The sequence below is a fragment of the Parastagonospora nodorum genome (genome assembly GCF_000146915.1).
Source record: "Parastagonospora nodorum SN15 chromosome Unknown scaffold_41, whole genome shotgun sequence".
In the NCBI taxonomy this organism is placed as follows: domain Eukaryota; kingdom Fungi; phylum Ascomycota; class Dothideomycetes; order Pleosporales; family Phaeosphaeriaceae; genus Parastagonospora; species Parastagonospora nodorum.
In genome coordinates this window covers 165,789-184,446 of record NW_001884589.1, presented here as the reverse complement: position 1 = coordinate 184,446, position 18,658 = coordinate 165,789, and the positions used below count along the sequence as shown (strand labels likewise).

The 18,658-nt window shown below is 46.4% G+C and overlaps 9 protein-coding genes across 9 annotated transcripts; 4 read left to right on the top strand and 5 right to left on the bottom strand.

Annotated features, from left to right (window-relative positions):
• Positions 1 to 22: 22 nt before the first annotated feature.
• SNOG_15903 (hypothetical protein) lies at positions 23 to 1,495 on the bottom strand (the record flags this gene model as incomplete). The annotated part of the gene is made up of 1 exon (XM_001805985.1): positions 23 to 1,495. One exon carries the CDS (start codon positions 1,493 to 1,495, stop codon positions 23 to 25), a length of 1,473 nt encoding a protein of 490 aa, XP_001806037.1.
• Positions 1,496 to 2,183: 688 nt separating this feature from the next.
• Positions 2,184 to 4,146, bottom strand: SNOG_15902 (hypothetical protein; the record flags this gene model as incomplete). The annotated part of the gene is made up of 8 exons (XM_001805984.1): positions 2,184 to 2,259; positions 2,307 to 2,390; positions 2,482 to 2,582; positions 2,634 to 2,868; positions 2,990 to 3,114; positions 3,164 to 3,484; positions 3,532 to 3,733; positions 3,917 to 4,146. The coding sequence occupies 8 exons, from the start codon at positions 4,144 to 4,146 to the stop codon at positions 2,184 to 2,186; spliced, it is 1,374 nt and encodes a 457-aa protein (XP_001806036.1).
• An 890-nt stretch (positions 4,147 to 5,036) lies between these two features.
• SNOG_15901 (hypothetical protein) lies at positions 5,037 to 6,479 on the top strand (the record flags this gene model as incomplete). The annotated part of the gene is made up of 1 exon (XM_001805983.1): positions 5,037 to 6,479. One exon carries the CDS (start codon positions 5,037 to 5,039, stop codon positions 6,024 to 6,026), a length of 990 nt encoding a protein of 329 aa, XP_001806035.1. The 3' UTR covers positions 6,027 to 6,479.
• SNOG_15900 (hypothetical protein) lies at positions 6,476 to 6,774 on the bottom strand (the record flags this gene model as incomplete). The annotated part of the gene is made up of 2 exons (XM_001805982.1): positions 6,476 to 6,643; positions 6,733 to 6,774. The coding sequence occupies 2 exons, from the start codon at positions 6,772 to 6,774 to the stop codon at positions 6,476 to 6,478; spliced, it is 210 nt and encodes a 69-aa protein (XP_001806034.1).
• A 174-nt stretch (positions 6,775 to 6,948) lies between these two features.
• On the top strand, positions 6,949 to 8,022 carry SNOG_15899 (hypothetical protein; the record flags this gene model as incomplete). Its single annotated transcript, XM_001805981.1, has 2 exons — positions 6,949 to 7,859; positions 7,917 to 8,022. The coding sequence occupies 2 exons, from the start codon at positions 6,949 to 6,951 to the stop codon at positions 8,020 to 8,022; spliced, it is 1,017 nt and encodes a 338-aa protein (XP_001806033.1).
• A 197-nt stretch (positions 8,023 to 8,219) lies between these two features.
• Positions 8,220 to 8,602, bottom strand: SNOG_15898 (hypothetical protein; the record flags this gene model as incomplete). The annotated part of the gene is made up of 2 exons (XM_001805980.1): positions 8,220 to 8,392; positions 8,566 to 8,602. 2 exons carry the CDS (start codon positions 8,600 to 8,602, stop codon positions 8,220 to 8,222), a joined length of 210 nt encoding a protein of 69 aa, XP_001806032.1.
• A 555-nt stretch (positions 8,603 to 9,157) lies between these two features.
• Positions 9,158 to 11,078, top strand: SNOG_15897 (hypothetical protein; the record flags this gene model as incomplete). The annotated part of the gene is made up of 4 exons (XM_001805979.1): positions 9,158 to 9,660; positions 9,713 to 9,732; positions 9,781 to 10,968; positions 10,999 to 11,078. 4 exons carry the CDS (start codon positions 9,158 to 9,160, stop codon positions 11,076 to 11,078), a joined length of 1,791 nt encoding a protein of 596 aa, XP_001806031.1.
• Positions 11,079 to 12,793: 1,715 nt separating this feature from the next.
• Positions 12,794 to 14,081, bottom strand: SNOG_15896 (hypothetical protein; the record flags this gene model as incomplete). The annotated part of the gene is made up of 2 exons (XM_001805978.1): positions 12,794 to 13,854; positions 13,916 to 14,081. The coding sequence occupies 2 exons, from the start codon at positions 14,079 to 14,081 to the stop codon at positions 12,794 to 12,796; spliced, it is 1,227 nt and encodes a 408-aa protein (XP_001806030.1).
• A 1,318-nt stretch (positions 14,082 to 15,399) lies between these two features.
• SNOG_15895 (hypothetical protein) lies at positions 15,400 to 16,183 on the top strand (the record flags this gene model as incomplete). Its single annotated transcript, XM_001805977.1, has 3 exons — positions 15,400 to 15,592; positions 15,640 to 15,921; positions 15,972 to 16,183. The coding sequence occupies 3 exons, from the start codon at positions 15,400 to 15,402 to the stop codon at positions 16,181 to 16,183; spliced, it is 687 nt and encodes a 228-aa protein (XP_001806029.1).
• Positions 16,184 to 18,658: the final 2,475 nt, after the last annotated feature.

Here is an 18,658-nt window from a genome sequence, read left to right as displayed (position 1 = left end):
CGGCCAGTCTCTTCGACAAATCTCAGGTAATCCCGATTGCACGATCTGGATATAGTCCGATGCGATAGTTTTCTAGACCCACCAGCCCGATTGGCCGGCTATTGGGATGAGAGTCAGAACCAAAGGTCAAAGTCATTGCTTCGACTTCGGCCAGTTCTTCCAAGTCGCGTGGATCTTCGAGCCGTGATAATACACGGCCTGCGTCTCTTCTTTCTGCAGATGATAGTTCAGCCTGTTGGATGATGTCAAGCATGATATTTTTGACTCGGGCTTGGATGTCTGCCGACACTGATACTCCCGTGTTCGCCACAAGCAAAGCGCCAGCCTGAGAGATAAGTGTCGATTCTTTGATGAGACCATTGATGATAGTCTCGCCTTGTGGGCACGGCCCAAGGTGTACCAAAAGGTTGAGTATGACCTGCCCCCATATCTGCGGACTTTCGCGGTATAAACTGATCGCCGTCTCTGGGGAGCCTTGAGCCAAATTTCGGGCGGCCAGGAGTTGTTGCACTGCTTTCGAGCGAGCCAGGAATGGTAAGTCACCTGATGCAGTCGATGGAGAGCCACGCCGAAAGTGATTGAACGCTTTCTCCGCCAACATGCTCGCCTCTTCCTTTCGAGGAGCGTGTTTCGATAGCCACAAATGCAGTATATCTTCCGTTTCGTACCCATCAACCTCCGCTTCAACCGACAGAGCAAATATGGCCGGTAATTTTGCAGCTCTCCCACTTGCAATCCTGACCTGGCGCTCTTCTAGTCCACGCAGATGGCTCACTGCCTGTCGTCGCTGCACCTCTAGCAGAGGCAAAACATCGAATCTTGCGACGTGAGAAGGAAGTCTCCACGACTGGCTAGCTTTTTTGTCGCCCAATATGACGATTCTAGCGTGTTCCGCCTCCGTAATGCGATCGACCAAGCAAGTCAACAATTCAGAGACTTCTTTCCCTGGAGGATGAAACTTGGTGTCGAGCATGACAACCAAACCTGATACTTCCTCCTTTTTCCCCAACATCAAAAGCTTCATAATATTAGGAACTAAGAAATCTACAGCATCTCTCAATTGGTCGAGCGACTTCACCTCCACATAACAAGGAACGACGTTCGTGGCATCCCACACCTCCTCATACACAGCCCCAACATCATTTCTTGCGAGCAGCTGCGCCTGTTTGAACCGTCCTGTCGCCAGACCAAAACATAAGTGTTTCGCAAACGTCGTCTTCCCACTTCCAGAAACGCCGCTCAGTAGCAAGACTTTGTGATCTCGCACAACCTCGAGAGCGGAATAGTAAACCGGTGGTTTTGCTTCGTCGTCGGCTGATCGTTTTCTGAGTCCTTTTGCGGCCTTGTCTTCGTGAGTAAAATTCACCAGTAGAGGAATGTATCCGGTTTCTAGGTCGATGGTGGTTCCATCCGGGTGAACGAGTAGCGGAGAGCTGCCAAAACCCACCGCTATGTTCTGTAATTGCTCCTTAGACTTTGACACCTCGGTGCACATGTTCGCGTTTCCGGTGTTGGACAGAACTTTGCCATTCGGCGGCGCAAGTGTGCGATAATCTCATGTTCGACACCGCTGGCATTCGAATTGCGTATATCGCGCCCGAATCGGAATAGGACTGATAATACACCGATATCGCTGGAGAATGCCTGTCGGCTAAGCTTAAGCTTGGGAGAAGATGTTGTCGGCAACTGGCGATACCAGAAGCGTAGGCAGCGGTAGCCGCACATCACCATCGCGTGTTAAGAGTGGAGAGATGCGCCAGTTTTGCTTTGCAATACAAATCACGCAATCGAAGGTTTCTTAACAGTATCGAAGTTCTCACTGGCGTTTCCACACGCATTCGCCGCCCGTCCAGACTAAAATACATGTTTTTCCAGCTAGCCATAGACGAGCTCGGAGATCTAAACCAAAACTCCGGAGACAGCATTTTTTACTTCTGAAAGTTTTTTGAATCTTTGATGTGACTACATGCAGCCCAATAGTGAGAATGTAGTAGTATCGTGCCGTTCTGCGTGAGCAAACATTATTGCGACCAGACTTCTAGCCACTGCGGACAGTGGAAGCTGTGATTACTATCTGTGAAGATTTAGGTCCTAATTTAATTGCGGACAAGGGCAATCTTAATATCATCCATCTCCCTCCGCAAAGAAGATGTAGTGTTCCAATTCGCATTAATATCCTCAACTTAGACACCCTTGCTGTCGATGCTCTTATCGCCACTCGCTGGGTCTTGGGGTTCTTCTTCGCCATCTTGCTTCTTCCTATGGCCACAGTCAGATAAAATAAAAGTTTCGTGAAGAAGTCTTACTCTTTGCGCCAGTACATGTACTTCATGAGTGTCACACTAATGATTGCTAGTCCACCGAAAAGGATCAGGATCTGATATCCGTATCTGTACTTTGGGGCGTCGTATGTAGGAAAAAGGACCACTGGGAAATCCATTAGCAAGATACATGAGCTCATCGTTTCGACCTCGGACTTACATGGTACCCACAGGACCCAAGCATATGATACCACGTTTGCTGTAGCCACCAACGAGCTGTCTCAGACTCGCGTCGCCAGCGGTAAGTTGAGTCGCCCAACTCTATCCGAAGCGTTAGCCCTTTTCCCTCTACGGTTTCCACGGAAGACTCACAACTAGAATCGGTGTCGCTGCCGATCCAGCGTACGACACGTAATACGAGAACATGAGTGCGCTTTTGGGTACGTCCCATACAGACAAGATAATATTACACAATATCATCAGCAACTGAATGGCAACGATCATCCAGTAATTTTGTCCCGTGGCATCTGCAATGACGCCGCAAATGAACGAGAAGACGATGTTCAAAGCGCTGCCACCTGTCGGAAGGTAGTTGGTCTTGACGACACTGTAACCTGCTGCTTTGAGCCAGAGACTGAAGTAACTTGTTGCCGTGTGGCATGCTGCTACCATGCTATAGTAATGGTATCAGCGAATTGGAAGTGAAGAGTCGTGGATGGTCAACATACGTGTAGGGGACGACAAAGACCCAGATCTCCCAGCCGAAGTAAACTCGTTTGAGATCTTTCCGCGAAAGCTTAGTCTGTTCTCTGCGTCCAAACTTCTCGATTCTTTCGATGCCATACTTTATATGCTGTATTCATAGTCAGCGTTGGAGTTGATTTGGACGGGGTTTGGCGTACGTCTGCTGAGAAGTAAAACGCGCGAGTGTTATGAGGCTGGTCTGGCAACCCGAAAAAGCCCCAGATTGCGATGGGAATCGATATGATGGCGTCCATTATGAATAGCCACCTCCAGCCGGCAATTCCATGCCGCCCGTTCATACTCGTGTATAGTCCTGCTTGCAAGTATCCGCTGAACATGCTGGCGATGGACTCAACTTGAAGAAGAATTGCGAGGCGCTTCGTGAGTTCCTTAGGACCGTACCAGCTGCCTAGCATAGCGATATAACCGGGAAATGCACAGGCTTCGAAGAGTCCTATGAAGAAACGGAGCGCGTACATCTATCGTTGCTTAGCTGCGACATTTGCTCAAGTTAGAGTTCACTCACCGTTTTGATATTCTTCGCAAATCCCATACTCAGGACCAGCATCGACCAAATAATCTCGCAAGACGGTATCAAGATAGATGGTCGAACAAAGCGAAGCTGCGACATTTGAGCTGGTACACTACCGACCATGACTCCTAAGCTGAACCATGTTCCAAGCCAGTTTCGTTCATTGCCATAGAGATTGAGGTCTTCTTTCATGCCACTGACGAATGCATTGCCTTTCCAAGTGTCAATTATTAGAAAAGGGGTCGTGGGAGAACCGCAAGTGAGAACGTACTGTAGTTCGTTTGGTCAAGATACTTGATGAAGTATCCAAGCAGTACAGTTGGACTGACGTCGTATCGTTAGATGCCGAAACGGGTTGCAAGTTCGCACTTTCACTTACAAGAATATGCGATCCAGCTTTTGGACGTAGTGCCGATACTCAGGCTCTCCCTCCAGCGAGTCCCAGATTACACCAACACATCGCCGCCAAAATGCGTTCTGCTTCTCATGGCCGAAAATGGCAGAACTGCTCTCAGCCGTGTCTGCGTGGCCGTCCTTTGCAGACCCTTCATCATTGTTTGTATGAGGTGCTGTGGATACAATAATATCTGATCCTGGTACTTTTGCCATCGCGAACGTTCGAAATACAAAAAGAAACACTGCCGTCGACAGGAAGGGAAAACCCTAGCGATGCAGATAACCTTGCTGCAGGTAATAGAGATTCTCATGCAGCAAAGACCAGCCTACAGATATCTCGGAAGACCGAAATCCCACCCATACAGAGTAAGTTATGGCGTGATAACACTCCGCTCTGACGATAACAGTATCTCGGAACATTGTTCCTCGACGCTTAAACTATGTTTCACTTGGTCGGAGCATTGGCTTGCCTCACATCTTGCACAGATATTACCTTGATTTCTTTGCAGGGGCAAACATTGGCTTACATATCCTCTCTGCAAGCAATCGTAGACTTTCGAATCGGAATCGGTCAGCCTTGCAATATCGTCAACATTTCAAAACGCATATTCGGATTTAACCGGGTTTCCAGACCCCCATCTCCCATCTTTCTGCTTATCTATGCTTGGTTCGGCATCAAGCTTCCGTCAAAAGTGTATATGATAAGACGGCAGAGTCGACAGACTCATGGTCCGACTTGGTCTTCGTTTGTCTGACTCGTACTTTGTTATATTTCGCGGTGTCGGAACCTCTTCTGGTAGCTTTGCCGAACAATTGACCCACCTGTCGCTCAGGCCGCCAGTTCCTCGAGCCTTGTGGTAATCGCGTGCTTGAACATCTGGATGTCGAATATGTACCCTGGCGAGCCGATGCGATATCCGAGGCGTCAACAAGCATGGTAAAGCTGCAGTGAGCGAAAAGGGACCTGGGCAAGAATTGACTATCTCGACCTCTCGGATATCATCCAACAGTGCGCATCAAGGCAATTATGTGAGCAGAGGTATATTCTCTGCATGTAACATGCATTGACGCAAATCTCAGCTTCTACAAACTTCTCCCAGAGAATGACTGCGCGCACGCTCAGAATTGCACTGGAAAACGTCGACTTCCGGCTGCCGACACAAGTAACTGACGACAATAGCGTAGTTGCTTTGAAGAGTCTTGCCTTTGAACCGTTGCTTAGATGGCAGCCAGGCGGGCTGGCCAAGCCAGGCCTGTTCCACCGCTGGGAACACTCAGATAATGGAAGAGTGTGGCATTTCCATATTCGCGACAATGCGTTCTTTCATGATGGCAAGGCTTGCACGGCCAGTGACATCGAGGCCTTCATCAATGGCTTCCTGAATTCGCGGGACTACTTCGATATGCCTTGGAGCTATGCCCGTTATCTCAAAAACGCGATCATCTCTTCGCCGGACGATAAGACGGTTAGGATCGAGAACCCAGAACCCTTTGCCGATATTCAGGACATTCTTTGCGAGTTCTACCCATGCCGTATGGACAAAGATGGGAAGCCAATTTTGGGTACGGGCAAGTACCGAGTCGTGGAGTTCGAACGTCAGAACAATGTTGGCAAGGCTACCTTACATCGAGTCGACAAAAGTGAAGTTGGACCCCCGGAAGTAATCATCGCTATTCAGAATAGGGATGGAGAGAGAAGGCTCGAGGCTTTACGTGCGGGCGTAGTGGATGTAGCGCTGAATCTGGAGCGAGCCGATGATCTGACAGTTGTCAATTTCGATCCTACGCTCTCGTGGGGCAGAGTTACCAGCACTTTATCGGCTATGTTCTATCTCAATACCACCAAGGGTATATTCAGCTCGCCCGAAGCTCGCTTGGCTGCGAATCTGGCAGTGGATAACGTTGGTCTCGTAAGAGATGTGTTCCAAGGCCTTGCAAAGCCATCTGCAACGATCGTCAGCCCATATCACCTCGGATCGGAAACAGCACAGCTGAGCCCGATTCCATACAATGCAGCTGCTGCAAAAGACCTTCTTAAGACCCCTGGACACCGCCGAACCGATAGAACTTCGGACACCACAATACATGCCTGAGCACGCTGAAAAAATTGCAAAATTCGTCGCATCGTCGTTGGAGGCTGTAGGCTTCAAAGTGCACACGTCTGTGGAAACGAATCGTCCAGAGTACGCTCGGTCGATTGGGTTCCGTAAAAATATTGGAGATCTGGCATTGTTCGATTCAACGCCCAACAGTACTTTCCGCGTCCTTGATGACAAAATTTCGAGTGCGTCGCGTAATACCTGGTGGCTGGGTTACCACGACGATAAAGTCCAGAAGTTGATCCAAGCTGCGAGACAGAAAGTTGAAGACGGAGAGAGAGAAGAAGCATACGCGCAATGCCTAAAGAGACTGCAAGAGAATCCAGCCTGGTTGTACATCGCACATCCTGACGTGGTTTGGGCGACACGGCCAGGTGTGGCTCTGACGATCGCGCCCTCAGGTTTCTTGACATTAGGGTAGCGCAATACAAATTTGATTCCATTTAGGCCTTTAGTCCCATTCTTCGTTTCGACGACTTGGAAGTCTCCCGCATACACCAGGCAGAAGTTCCAAGAATCGTGGTCTCCTGCAGGCGGCTCCCGGAGAGTCTGTTCCTCCGGCGGATGTCGGCGCAACTTTGGAACGTCCAACCCGCAATACGTCCGACAATCTACACACCAATTTCATGTTTGCAGTCTGTGATACACGGCATGTATTTGCTTGGTCTACCAAATCGCGGACTCGTATCGTCCCGCTTACCAACCCCTTCAGGTTCAGAGACGTTTTCCACGCCCTACCCATACTTGGTCAACATCAACGTGGGCACGATGGACTCTCTCACAAGAGCGTACTTCTGCTTTGGCAAAATCCCCTCTTAGTCTCCATAAAGCCCAGGAACTTCATTCCATATAGCTTACGCTGTTGACACGGCTCACTCAAAGGCGTTTCCGGCTTGTTACCAACTAGACGCCCATCATGTCTGCCGAACTGAAACAGCAAGCCTCATACGAAGCCACCTTCGCCCATAACTTCTGGAAGCAAATATCTTCTCGCGTGCCGGAGATTTCCACTCGCACTGAGCTCTCCGGGAAGACTGTATTGGTGACGGGGGCCAACGTTGGTCTGGGTTTCGAGAGCGTCCGCAACTTCTTGAGATTACGGCCAAGCTTGGTCGTCATGGGCGTACGCTCGGTGAATAAGGGCGAGGAGGCCGCAGCCAGACTCCGTCAGGAGTTCCCAGACGCCCGGATTGACGTGTGGGAGCTTGATATGGAGTCCTTCCGCTCGGTGCAAGCCTTTGCTGCGCGGGCAGAGCGCGAGCTTGAGCGAATCCACGTCGCCGTGCTCAATGCGGGCCTGGGAAGGCTCAGGTTCGAGCGCGTCGAGGAGGGCCTTTGCCATGAAGTCACGATTCAGGTCAACTATCTTGCTACCGCGCTGCTCTCCTTCCTTCTCTTGCCCAAGCTGAGACCCGCGACCTCATCGTCTGAGCCGGGCCGTCTGACCATCGTCAATTCCGGGGCTAGCCTTGGCCTCGGCTTGGAACACCCGGGCGAGGGAAGCATCCTGGAGTCCTTGGATCGGCCCGAAAAGTTCGATGGCTTTGGTCAATATGGCCTGTCAAAATTGCTAGTCATGATGTTTGTGGCGAAGTTGGCTCAAACAATCAACCCCAAAGAAGTCATCGTCAACTGCACCGATCCTGGCGCTACAAAAGGGACAGCATTCTTCCGCAGTGTTGATTCAAAAGTCATGAGCATCGTACTATGCGCCTTTGTGGAACTCATAGGTCGTCAGCCTGCAGATGCGTCTCGCATATACTTGCACTCGTCTCTCGTGTTGGGTGAGGAGAGCCATGGGTCATGGACTGATTGGATCATCAGAGCGTGAGTCTGACTTCATTCCCAAATTCAGTCCACTGCACTCACACTGACCAATCATAGGTGGCCAAAGACCATGTACACGGATCAGGGTCAACAAATGGGCGAGAGGCTCTGGAACGAGACACTTGAGGAGCTCAAGTTTGCTAGCGTGAAAGAAAAGCTCTAGAACGAGCTTTCTATGGATAGATTTTATTTGACAAATATGCTTTTCATCTCTCAAGATTTGTGCTCACTAGGAAGGACTGAAGCGTCAACGACTCGTCACGTTACTGCCGTACAGCTCAACCTTGGCATACACAGTGCTGCCGAATTCACAAGCAGCATGGCGCAAGTCCCAGCAACGTGCATAGTGTTTGCTGCCAGTCATTTACCAACTTGCAGACTTTGCCTACCATTTCCCTGCATGTATGCAGCCCATTGCAAGTTCGTCGCATTCGTCAACAAGGCTTGATTGGGTGCGACTAACGTGTCTAGGGGCGACTTGCTACATGCCTTCATTTCCGACCAGACCACAGCAGCCAGCGCACCGCCATCAACTGGATCGGGTCTTTCAGGTAATAGCTTTCCTCAAGTATCAAGCCTGGTGCCACCTTCCCTTTCCCCTGTCCATTCGACGCGCGCCTTTTACCGGTCAAGCCACATCATCAATCATCGCCCCCGCATGCTGCAGCCACAATTGCAAGATCACACAAGAATAGTACCCACCTACCCTGAAAGAGGCTCAGGACAAGCTCAGCTAGGCCCATCATTGGTGCAGTCATAGACTTGGTCACCGGTGTCCGGGTTCCGATTGCTACCATGCAATGTACAGGAGGGTCGAAGTACGAAGACTTCAGCTTGTGCGCGCACTCCTTCGCAGGACCTGTATCCTTGTCGAAGCGCTTCAATTAGTCGGACTACTATCGTACTCTCTAGCGTCTTCGCTGAATCAAATGAACCTCAGCCGACCTTGTTTTGTGTACCCGCACCATGAAGTCTTGACAAATCGTAAGTTCGTGATTCCCACACAGCAACCATGATACCAAGGGCTGTTATAGTAACCATCTTGAATCTATGCCGTGCTTTTCCATAAACTCCAGCCTCGCAACTTTTAGGAGGTGGCGATAAGCTATGCCTTCTATTCTATTTAGTCTCTCGGAGCACTAATCTTTTCAAATTCTTTTTCTACGACTATCTACCTAGACAAAAAGGCTCAGAAATATGGTCAGTCTCTACCAAATCAAAATCTAATCCCATTTGCTAAACTATACCATTAGTAACGGTGATCGTTGCCGCTAACAGTGATGACATTTTCCATCAGCATGGCTTCCAGTGCGGAGGAGCCTAAGAAGCAAACGGCGAGATCGGATTCCGTATTGGCCTTCTTTCAGATTGCATGCGCTTTTGCAATCGTCTTCTGTCCTTTGGTCATCCTAGCGACGTTGTTATGTCTTTTTGTCACAACACCAACCTGGACAATACAACATCCGCTGGAAGAAAATGCGAATCTTCCCATTGAGGCGCTGGAAAACTCTGTGTTCTACACTGCTGTGTTTATGGGTAAGGTCTCAATGACCAGTTCCTTCGCCCCCAATGTTGCCCAGTTCGCCGTGGTGCCCTTTCTTCTACTTTGCTCGTACCTTGTGGCCCTCGAGTTGGCGAATCAACATCGGGACATAGGTCGAGATGAGGCAAGATTGTTACGAGGTGACCAAAAAGCTTTGTTGGATTGGATTTCTCGCAGATTTTGCGGTGCTCGAAGGACGGAAAGAGCGGATGGAACGAGAATAGCCGGTATTGGAGCTTTGATCGCATTCCTTCTTACGTAAGTAATTGTTTCAAATAGCTCTCTCGTGGTCCGCTAATTCTTATCTTAGTGTTCTTGTCCTCATTGGCGGTAAACATGTCCTATCGCGAAGCCGCAAATGAAGCTGACAGTTACCAGATAAGCTACTTCAAGGAACTATGGACACCACTCTGCAGCGGGTTTATGGCGACAACTTCAGGTACATCGATGCTCAAGACCATTACGACTACAATGGCGGTTTCAGCATCAACGGCGCAATTTGTGGACTTGCCGAAACTAGCCCCAACATATATTACAATAGTACTGCTCCAAATTATCCACCTTGCTCAATCGACAACACAACTAGTCCTTGGACTCTTTGGGAACCTACGGCAACGTACCGATTGCTAGCCACAGGTCTACTCAATCAGACAAGCGACTACAACAAAGAGGATTTCGACGCTCTATGGAACGCCACTTATCTGGGAACATTCAATCATACGCAGCTTATCACGCATATCGATCAAGCAACCCATGATCAACACGTCTTTTTCTTTAATCCGATGCTGGCGCAGGGAAACAGGGAAATTCAAAAGCGCGACAGTTTCAGTTTAGTAGACAGTGATCTCGACAGATACGGTCTTGATTACGTCGCCAACACAACCTCTATTATCACAAAGTGCTTCCCAACCACTAGGGACTGTGCGATGGACACCATCAATAGCAGTGATTTGACAATTGCATACCACTGCTCAGACATGTTCAGCGGTGACATGAGCGAGATTCCTACAAATGGCTTAGAACGGCTGAAAGGTTGGAACACGTCGTTCTATGAACTTGACAACGGAGTTCCACGGCAAATTTCGATTGCTTCACAACTGAATCCCTTCCATTATAACGTCACAGCCGTGGTAGACAGCATTAATATTGGTGGCCTTATTCGATCTAAAGACCCACAAGTTGCCCAAGGTACCATTGTTCGAATCGGAGACGGCCGTGTGGCATTTTCTATATCATGCAATTCCACAGTCTACGATGTTACATACTCGCTCGTAGATGGCAACATCCACGCCTTCAACGCGACCCCAGCCGATCCTAGCATCGCAGCCATCATTAAAGCACCACTCCAGGCCGGCTTTGGAAGCTATTCACTGTTCGAGAGAGCAGCATTATCCACCTTGACGAACAATCTCACTGTTATGGACTTGATGGAGCTTGCCTTTAGCCAAACTTCATTGTCACTCGCGGCTGGTGTTTATACTCGCATCCCGAATCTCGAGCAACGTTGGCGTGCTGACATGACGATGACGCAGATTCGCAAGGGGCCGTTCTACTTCTTAGTCATTTGTATGTTCTTTTATGCTTTCGTTGTTCTAGTATTTACAGTGGCTGCTCTAAGCATCTTCAGGAGGAGCGATGTACAAGAGGTGCAGGCCCGATTGATAATGGAAGATTGAGTTGGCCTGAGCTGCGATGAGTTGTAAGGATTGTCGTTGTAGTAGCTATACAATTGATTCATGTCGTGTTATTCTTTATACTCATTGAGCTCTGATGGAATATCGGTTTGGTGCAGCGCAGCTTCGTAGGCGGCAGTTGATGTTTGTCCTATGCCAGCAGCTGAAATACCTTAATTGTAGTATTCAGAATCACCAATAGCGAAATTTTCACGGATTGTTCGCTCTCTCTGTTCGCACCTTGTAACCCTCCTGTACCAGCCGTGAGTAAAACTGCGGGGTAAATGTGTGTGTTCAGCCGAATAAGATCACCAGATCAATCCAGGTAGCCACACTGGCCACTTGTGCTACGGTAAGCACCTATGAAGAGCTCAAGCCCGACTATTCGTATCGTTCTGCATAGATTGTTGGTACCAAAACGAAACGAGAGAGGAAAAGACGGAATGGCTGCATGCAGGAGATATAATGGCTGCAGGTATTCAATAATTTGACATGGTAGTAAAAGGATAAAGTAAATTTTGGCCTGTATTTGCATATCTGTACTCAACTGAGATTTTTCCCTGAACCTGTAACAATGTTGTCGCGCAACATTAAACCATGCATCTCACTTGTGAAGCTCTTCGGTACCGCAAGTGTGCTGGCCAACTGCTAGGGAGATCTCATCTTCGAGACCAGTAAGTCTGAGTGTGTCTAAACAACGTGCAATAGACCCTGAAAATACCTGTGCAACTACTCAGAATACTTGCATTGATGTCAGATTCAACGGATTGTCTGTCGAGGTCTTTTAAGTTTGTGGGAGTTTGCTTTGGCACGATCTAGAGAGACAAGTCGAGGATTTTACGATTTCAGGTATCGAGGAAGTCTAGAGGCTAAGCTATTCAACATAGCTTAGGCTTTTAGCACATTTTGGCTACTTCAATCTATTTCGTGGATCGTACAATATTTTTTCGACCCATCAACGCGTCCAACTCTTGCTATTAACATGCTTCCATAGAAATGGATCCTATGCGCCTTGTATCGTTAGATGGAGAAGTGTGATGCAGTAAGATATTATTCATCGAGTATGCACAAATGTAATAGGCCCTATGGGATATCCAACCTCTTCGTACAACAAGCCTGTAGCAGCTTGTCAGTCTTTCAATTGCTTATAATTGCGACGTACTCAGATCCCTGGTATCGTCTTAGTCGACAAAAAGACATCCGTCTCGTATCACAGCGTATCTGCCTTCATCTCGAGGCCTACGCATTATGGATACCCTTCCCCAAGAGCTCATCCATCGGATCTCATGTTTCGCTGAACGTTTCACAGGCTCGGAATGCTTATCTGTCACCAAACAGTAACCATCTGAAGATGAATTTCGTAAATCCCGCGCCTCGCGACTCAGAAAACACTCTTAGAAGGGGGCAGTGGAGACGATCACTTTTCGAAGCCTGAAGCTCAAAAGCCACAAGATCGATGAATTCCAGACTTCAACACGCACTTTCTCGCATTAGGATGCCATATTTAGACATCAATCGGTTATGTACTATTAATAGTATGCACATCTTTGATCTTAACGGCATATAGTACCTCTGAAAATAGTGTATCCAACCGGTAGTCTAGATGTAATACTCTACCCATGTCTTCATTTCTAAATGTTGAATTGAAATAACATGAGCACCGTGAATGTCATTAAAAGAAAAGTATATCCTCGTCGTGATCTTCCACCGAACTTGGACTAATGGAGCCCCGGGAGCTCCATCTCTGCCTGCAACTGCTGAATAGACTGTCTCAGCTTCTCGTGCTCATTATCTACGGTGCCCACTACGTCCTGGACAAGGACGAGAAGGCCAAATTGTGGCGACGAAGCTCCTGATGATAGCTCGGTCTGAAGAGGGTCAATCGTGAATGGAGACATTATACCAGGCGTTACGGGTGTGATGTAACCGCTGGACATGCTGTCATGCCGTATCGACAGACCGTTTTGGAAAAGACTCCGATCCATACGATTGATCAGGTGCATCAACAACTGAAGCACCATGACAAACTGGGCTACCGATGACGGTCCAACGTCACATGGTTGCCCGGAGTTACTTCGTTGTCGATTATGGTGCTTGTAAACTGTCTTTGATTGCAAACACGAATGTATGTCGTCGCAAATAGCTCGAAAGAGGGCCAAAATTTGCTGGTGCGAGGCAAGCGCGGAGAAAGCGAGACCAATATTTGTCGTAGTTGGGTCAAGGCGGTCATCATTCCGATGTGATGCGGTGACATTGCTTATGATGCTCGTCAGGGTGTTTGTCGCCTCTAATGCCACATTCACCTGGGGCGATGATACAGTCAGGGGCGTACGACCCTGGTTAGACCGAGTGAGATAGCGCACGGCCTGCGCGGCCTGTTGGCTCAAGGACGTTAGCTGCAGCGATAGAGCATCATTGAAGTGTTTGTCGACATCAATGTCTTCGCTATCTTCGCAGCTGTCCACCGTGCATGGAGCGGGAGGTAGAGAAGTGGGGTTTGCCAAGGATGTTGGCTGAATGTTTGGGTTCCAGTCGCTGAAGCTCATGGCAGCGCCACCCCCAGCAAATGGACTAGTCAGGCCTCCATAGTCAGCACTCAGGGGTGCTAGGGTCGGTCCACCCGTCTGCAGCGTGCCGTCCGCATATAACGCCCCAGATACATCATGCTCGAACCACGTTGTTGAACCGCTGAAGTCCACAAGCCCGGCATCTGTATCTTTCTGCATCGATTTTGCAACGGAACGACGTTCAGAACGCGATTTGAGCGCGACTCGAGTAACTGCAATACTTGTGTTAATTGCGACTCATGTTCTACTATTCGTGAGCTGGAGCATACGTACAGCTGTAGACACATTCCACGGACGCTTTCGCACACCGTTCACATCGAGGAAGTTGAGCCTGTTTTGGGGAGAGAGGAAGGTCGATGTTCTTCTCCCTCGGACCTTCACCTCGAAGACATCTCACCTTTTGCTGGCGGCAGCGATCGCACGACTGTCGATGGGACATTTCCACTATTTTCTCTCCCTGTAACTCCAGAATTGTTCTCTTAGCAGTTGTTTGGTCGATGAGATTGTTGTGCGGCTCGTTGCGCGGCTCGTCCCGCAGCTCTTATATATGATGGAATGGTTTCCATCGGTTCGTGGGGGGCTCGTGCATCCCATCCCGCATGGCTTATCGCACGTAAAAAGGCTTGCTGACCGTGTCTCGCAGGCTGACTACGTCTGGTATGGTGCACCCCGCCTTATGTCAGATGGGAACATTTCTTAGGCTGGCCCTGCACTCACCCTCAGGGGTCTTTGTTGGGTCTGTAGTCAGCTCAGCGCATGTGTAGTCGAACAGACAAAATAGACATCTGAATGGCGATTGTTTTGGTGCCACACGAAAGTGCAAGAGCTATTGGAAGCACGAGGCTTACACGATAACATGGTGCTATTCCCTCGTCTTTATTGTTTCCCATAGAGCAGCACGCGCCCTGTTCTCCATAGACAGGCGGTGCCGATTAGGGATGTGAACGGTAAGATCCGTATAGCCCGAGGATTTCCATTGGTGGATCAGATCTATACGTTGAAGGTGCTCGAGCGCGTTGCACCGATTCGCACAGATGGGCGCCGCACACATACACAAATGCGCCAAGGCACGGATCGGGCGGTTGTTCGCCCTCTGCTAGGTAAGCTGTCAGACTTGCGGATCGCAGCGCCCCATCATAGAAATGCGGTGTGTGGTGAACATGGTGGTTTTCCCTGTATGTCGTTGGAAAATGTAGACGCAACCTGCACTCGAATGCTCAAGCAAATTTCGCGATCCTGTCTTGTACATGGCCAAGTTGAGTGCTTCTAAGAACTTCAAGCTGTAGCGGGCACTGCATAAGCTATTGTTTGATTTACACGAAGTCCACATGATTGTGGAACCTCCGCACATACGATGTACTACCACGTGAGGCGATCTAGTCTTCGCGTCCACGTTGACTTCGGGCGACTGCGATGGCACTGACACGATATCGACGCCAATATTTGCATCCACTCCGATTTTGAGATTGAGCGCAATGCGGCATCGAAGTCATTAGTCCATCGTAAACGCCTCTCGCGCACCTTTTTGAATCTGCGATAATGCAAAATCTTTCGTAATCAGTCACGTGCTATTTGCACAAAGATACTTGCACTCTGCGAATGCTGACAAAATACCTGCGCGACGAAGCGATGATAAAAGAATATCTGTCACCCGGTGTTACTGAGAGCTGCTTTACCTTTATTCTTCCAGGTCTCTTCCTTGAGCCTCCCCATCAAACGACTCTTTTTTCTTGTCGAAAGCAACCACTTGTTTGATAATGCCTAGCACCCCAGACAATTCCGAGAGTGACACAGCGATGCATGGCCCTTCTGCAAAGCAAATTGTTGCTGATAACCCAGAAGAAGCCATCAAGTTCGAAGAACCGGGTCCGCCTGATGGTGGTACTGCTGCATGGCTAGTATTGTTGGGGGCGTGGTGTTGCTCCTTCACCAGTCTAGGTTGGATCAACTGTACGTCGCACTTTGATCCACCACGCATTCCTCGCTAAGACTCACAGGCGTGGGTAGCTTTCAGCAATACTACGAGGTCGGCCCGTTGAAGGACTACTCCAGCAGCACCATTGCCTGGATTCCTTCACTTCAACTATCCTTGCTCTTCGGCTTAGGTCCAGTCGTCGGCTATATCTACGACAAGTATGGGCCACGACCACTCATGATTGGTGGGACATTTCTCCATGTCTTTGGACTGATGATGGCTTCCTTGGCCAAGACATACTACCAGTTCCTGCTATCACAGGGTTTGTGTAGTGCTGTCGGCGTTGCATGCCTCTATTCCCCTGGTAGGTCCAGCTCTTCTTCTGATGTTGGATCCAACCTGACTGTACTACAGCCCTTGCGTGTATCTCTACCTACTTTGCTAAGAAGCGTGGCTTAGCTATGGGCATCATGGTGACTGGATCTTCTGTTGGCGGTGTCATCTTCCCCATAATGATGACTCGCATGATTAAGAGCGTTGGATATCCCTGGGCCATTAGGACCGGGGCCTTCCTCATTCTGAGCCTGCAAATCGTTGCGATCCTGACTACACTTATTAATAAATAAGGTCTTAATTTAATTTAATTTAATTCTTAATATTTTTATTAATTAAACTAAGATTAAATTAGAGATTTAAGAGATTAAATTAAGAGCAAATAAGAAGAAAAAAATATAAAGTTATCTTAATTTAATTTAATTATCTTAATTAGATATCTTAAGTTTTTTATATATATAGTTAGTCTATATATTGTTAGCACTCTAGCACTAAGGACGCCTTCGGCAATCTAAGCAGGCCTAGTATATTTGCTAGAGAGCTAGTATATAGAGTAGAGAGAGAATTGCTTCTTATTAGTAGCGATTTGTCTATCCTTTACGACAATCCTACTAGTTATTCTTATTATTACTTACTCCTAGCTATAACTCTCTAGTACTATCCTAATATTTAAATCGCTTACTCTACGTAGCATAAAGAAAGAGTAAATATATTATTTAACCTCTTATAAGCTCCTACTATAAGAGTAGCAGCTGCATAGAATTAGAGTCTACTCTTTTATAATCTGCAAGAAGAAAGCGCTATAGCTTAGGCTTAAGAGGTTCTTAATAATAATATTAAAGACCTTATATCTATTACTTCTATAGAGAAGTTAGGCATAGAGGTAACTAAGCTTAACACTACCTAACTAGCTAATAATAAGCTATAAGAGCCTATTTTTCTTTAACTTAATTAAGAGAAGAATAAAATGCGTAAGAAGATTAAGGAACTCTAATAACTAAAGGCTTAAGCTCTTCTAGAGAAGAAACTAGTTTTCTTAAGAGCTATAAAGGCCTATTATAATTTAGGCAACTAAGAGGCTTTTAACTCTAAGTAACTAGAAACGACGCTACTAGATCTATCTTAAAGTAATATATTAAGCTTCTTACTAAAGCCTAAACTTCTAACGCGCTTTAAGAAGAAGAACTAGATATAATATAACTGCTAAAAGAGAGACTATAAGTCTTACTTTATAACTTTGCCTTAAGCTTTTCTAATAGAGGCTTTAATAGTTACGTTTAAGCTACGCTACGTCTTAGAGAATATAAGAATACTTTAGAATAGTTACTGCTTCTTTTCTGCTATATCTCTAGAATAGATGCCTACTTAGATAGAACTAAAAGCAGTTATGCTTAACTTACTTAGAACTCTAGTAGAATGCTTCTAGAAAGCATATAATTGCATCTGCTTTATAAGATAGAAACTAAACTAATCTCTAACAGATCTGCTAGACTATCTTAGACCTCTCTAGAAAGAACTAGGCCTTGTAAATATAGAAGTAATAAAAGTTATATAGTACTATTTAGCACTATAATAAGATATATAAGATAATCTTATAAAGATTCTAGTTAAGTAGAAAAGTACTCTAGCTACTCTAGAGAAATAGGCAAATATAGTCTAGCAAAGGGTAATTAGATATAGAACTGCAGTAGATATTCTAGTATAAACTTCTTATAGTTAACTAAGAAAGGTCTCTCTAAATATAGAGAGAGCTTAAAACTCTCTAAAAAAGGCTAAGCATACTAGAATAAGCTATAATAAGCTAAAGCGGGCACTAGTAAGCAGAGCTAAATCTAACTATTCTAAGCTAACCTATTATAACTATAATAAGGTTAGCTATATTAGTCTAGATTACTCTAACTCTTGCAAGCTTTAAGCTAGACTCTTCTAATAGAATATAGAAAAAGATAATAGGCGTAGGTCTTAGACGGTCTATCTTGCTGCCTATATTAGGTCTAACCTAGACTAAAAGAACTTTAGTACTCTAAGAGAGGCTATATTATTAGCACTCTCTTAGCTAATAATAGTAAAGAGAGTTGTTAGTGCCTTAGGCGCTATAGATATTTTTCTAGACCTAGATTCTTAGTTAAACCTAATATTAACAAAACTTGCTAAAGAGCAGAGTTTAGAGGTAACTCTATTAACTAGCTTCTTAGTAGAGAGAGTTAGCAAAGAGAACCTTACTATCTATAGCACTATAGTTATAGATATAGTTATTATTAACTCTTACAGCAAGAAGAAGAATTATAAGATCTCTTTTATTATTACTAATCTAAAGAGATATCTAATTTATCTTAGCCTCTCTTAGATAGATAAATATACACTTAAAGATTAATATCTTAATGCAAAGACTTCTTTATAGAGAGTATAAGGCAAAGAATGCAATGCTGTACTATAAGGTAGATATTAAGAATATAGAAGAGTTTAAAAAGAGCATGCAAAGCCTATATACAGACGTATATACCTTTCTAGTAAGCTACGCAGGCTCTGCTATGCTAGAATAATTCTATATAAATTAGATTCTCTTAGATTACGCTGCATTTGCAGACATTAGCTCTAAAGAGAACTCTAAGGTTCTAGCAGAATATAGTAAGTATAATCTAATAATTAATCTAGTGCTTAGAGAAGATTCTCTCTATTATCTATTATATAACCTCTCTTCTATAAAGTTAGATATATTAAGAGTATATATAACTAAGTATTTATAGCATAGCTAGATACGTTAGTTA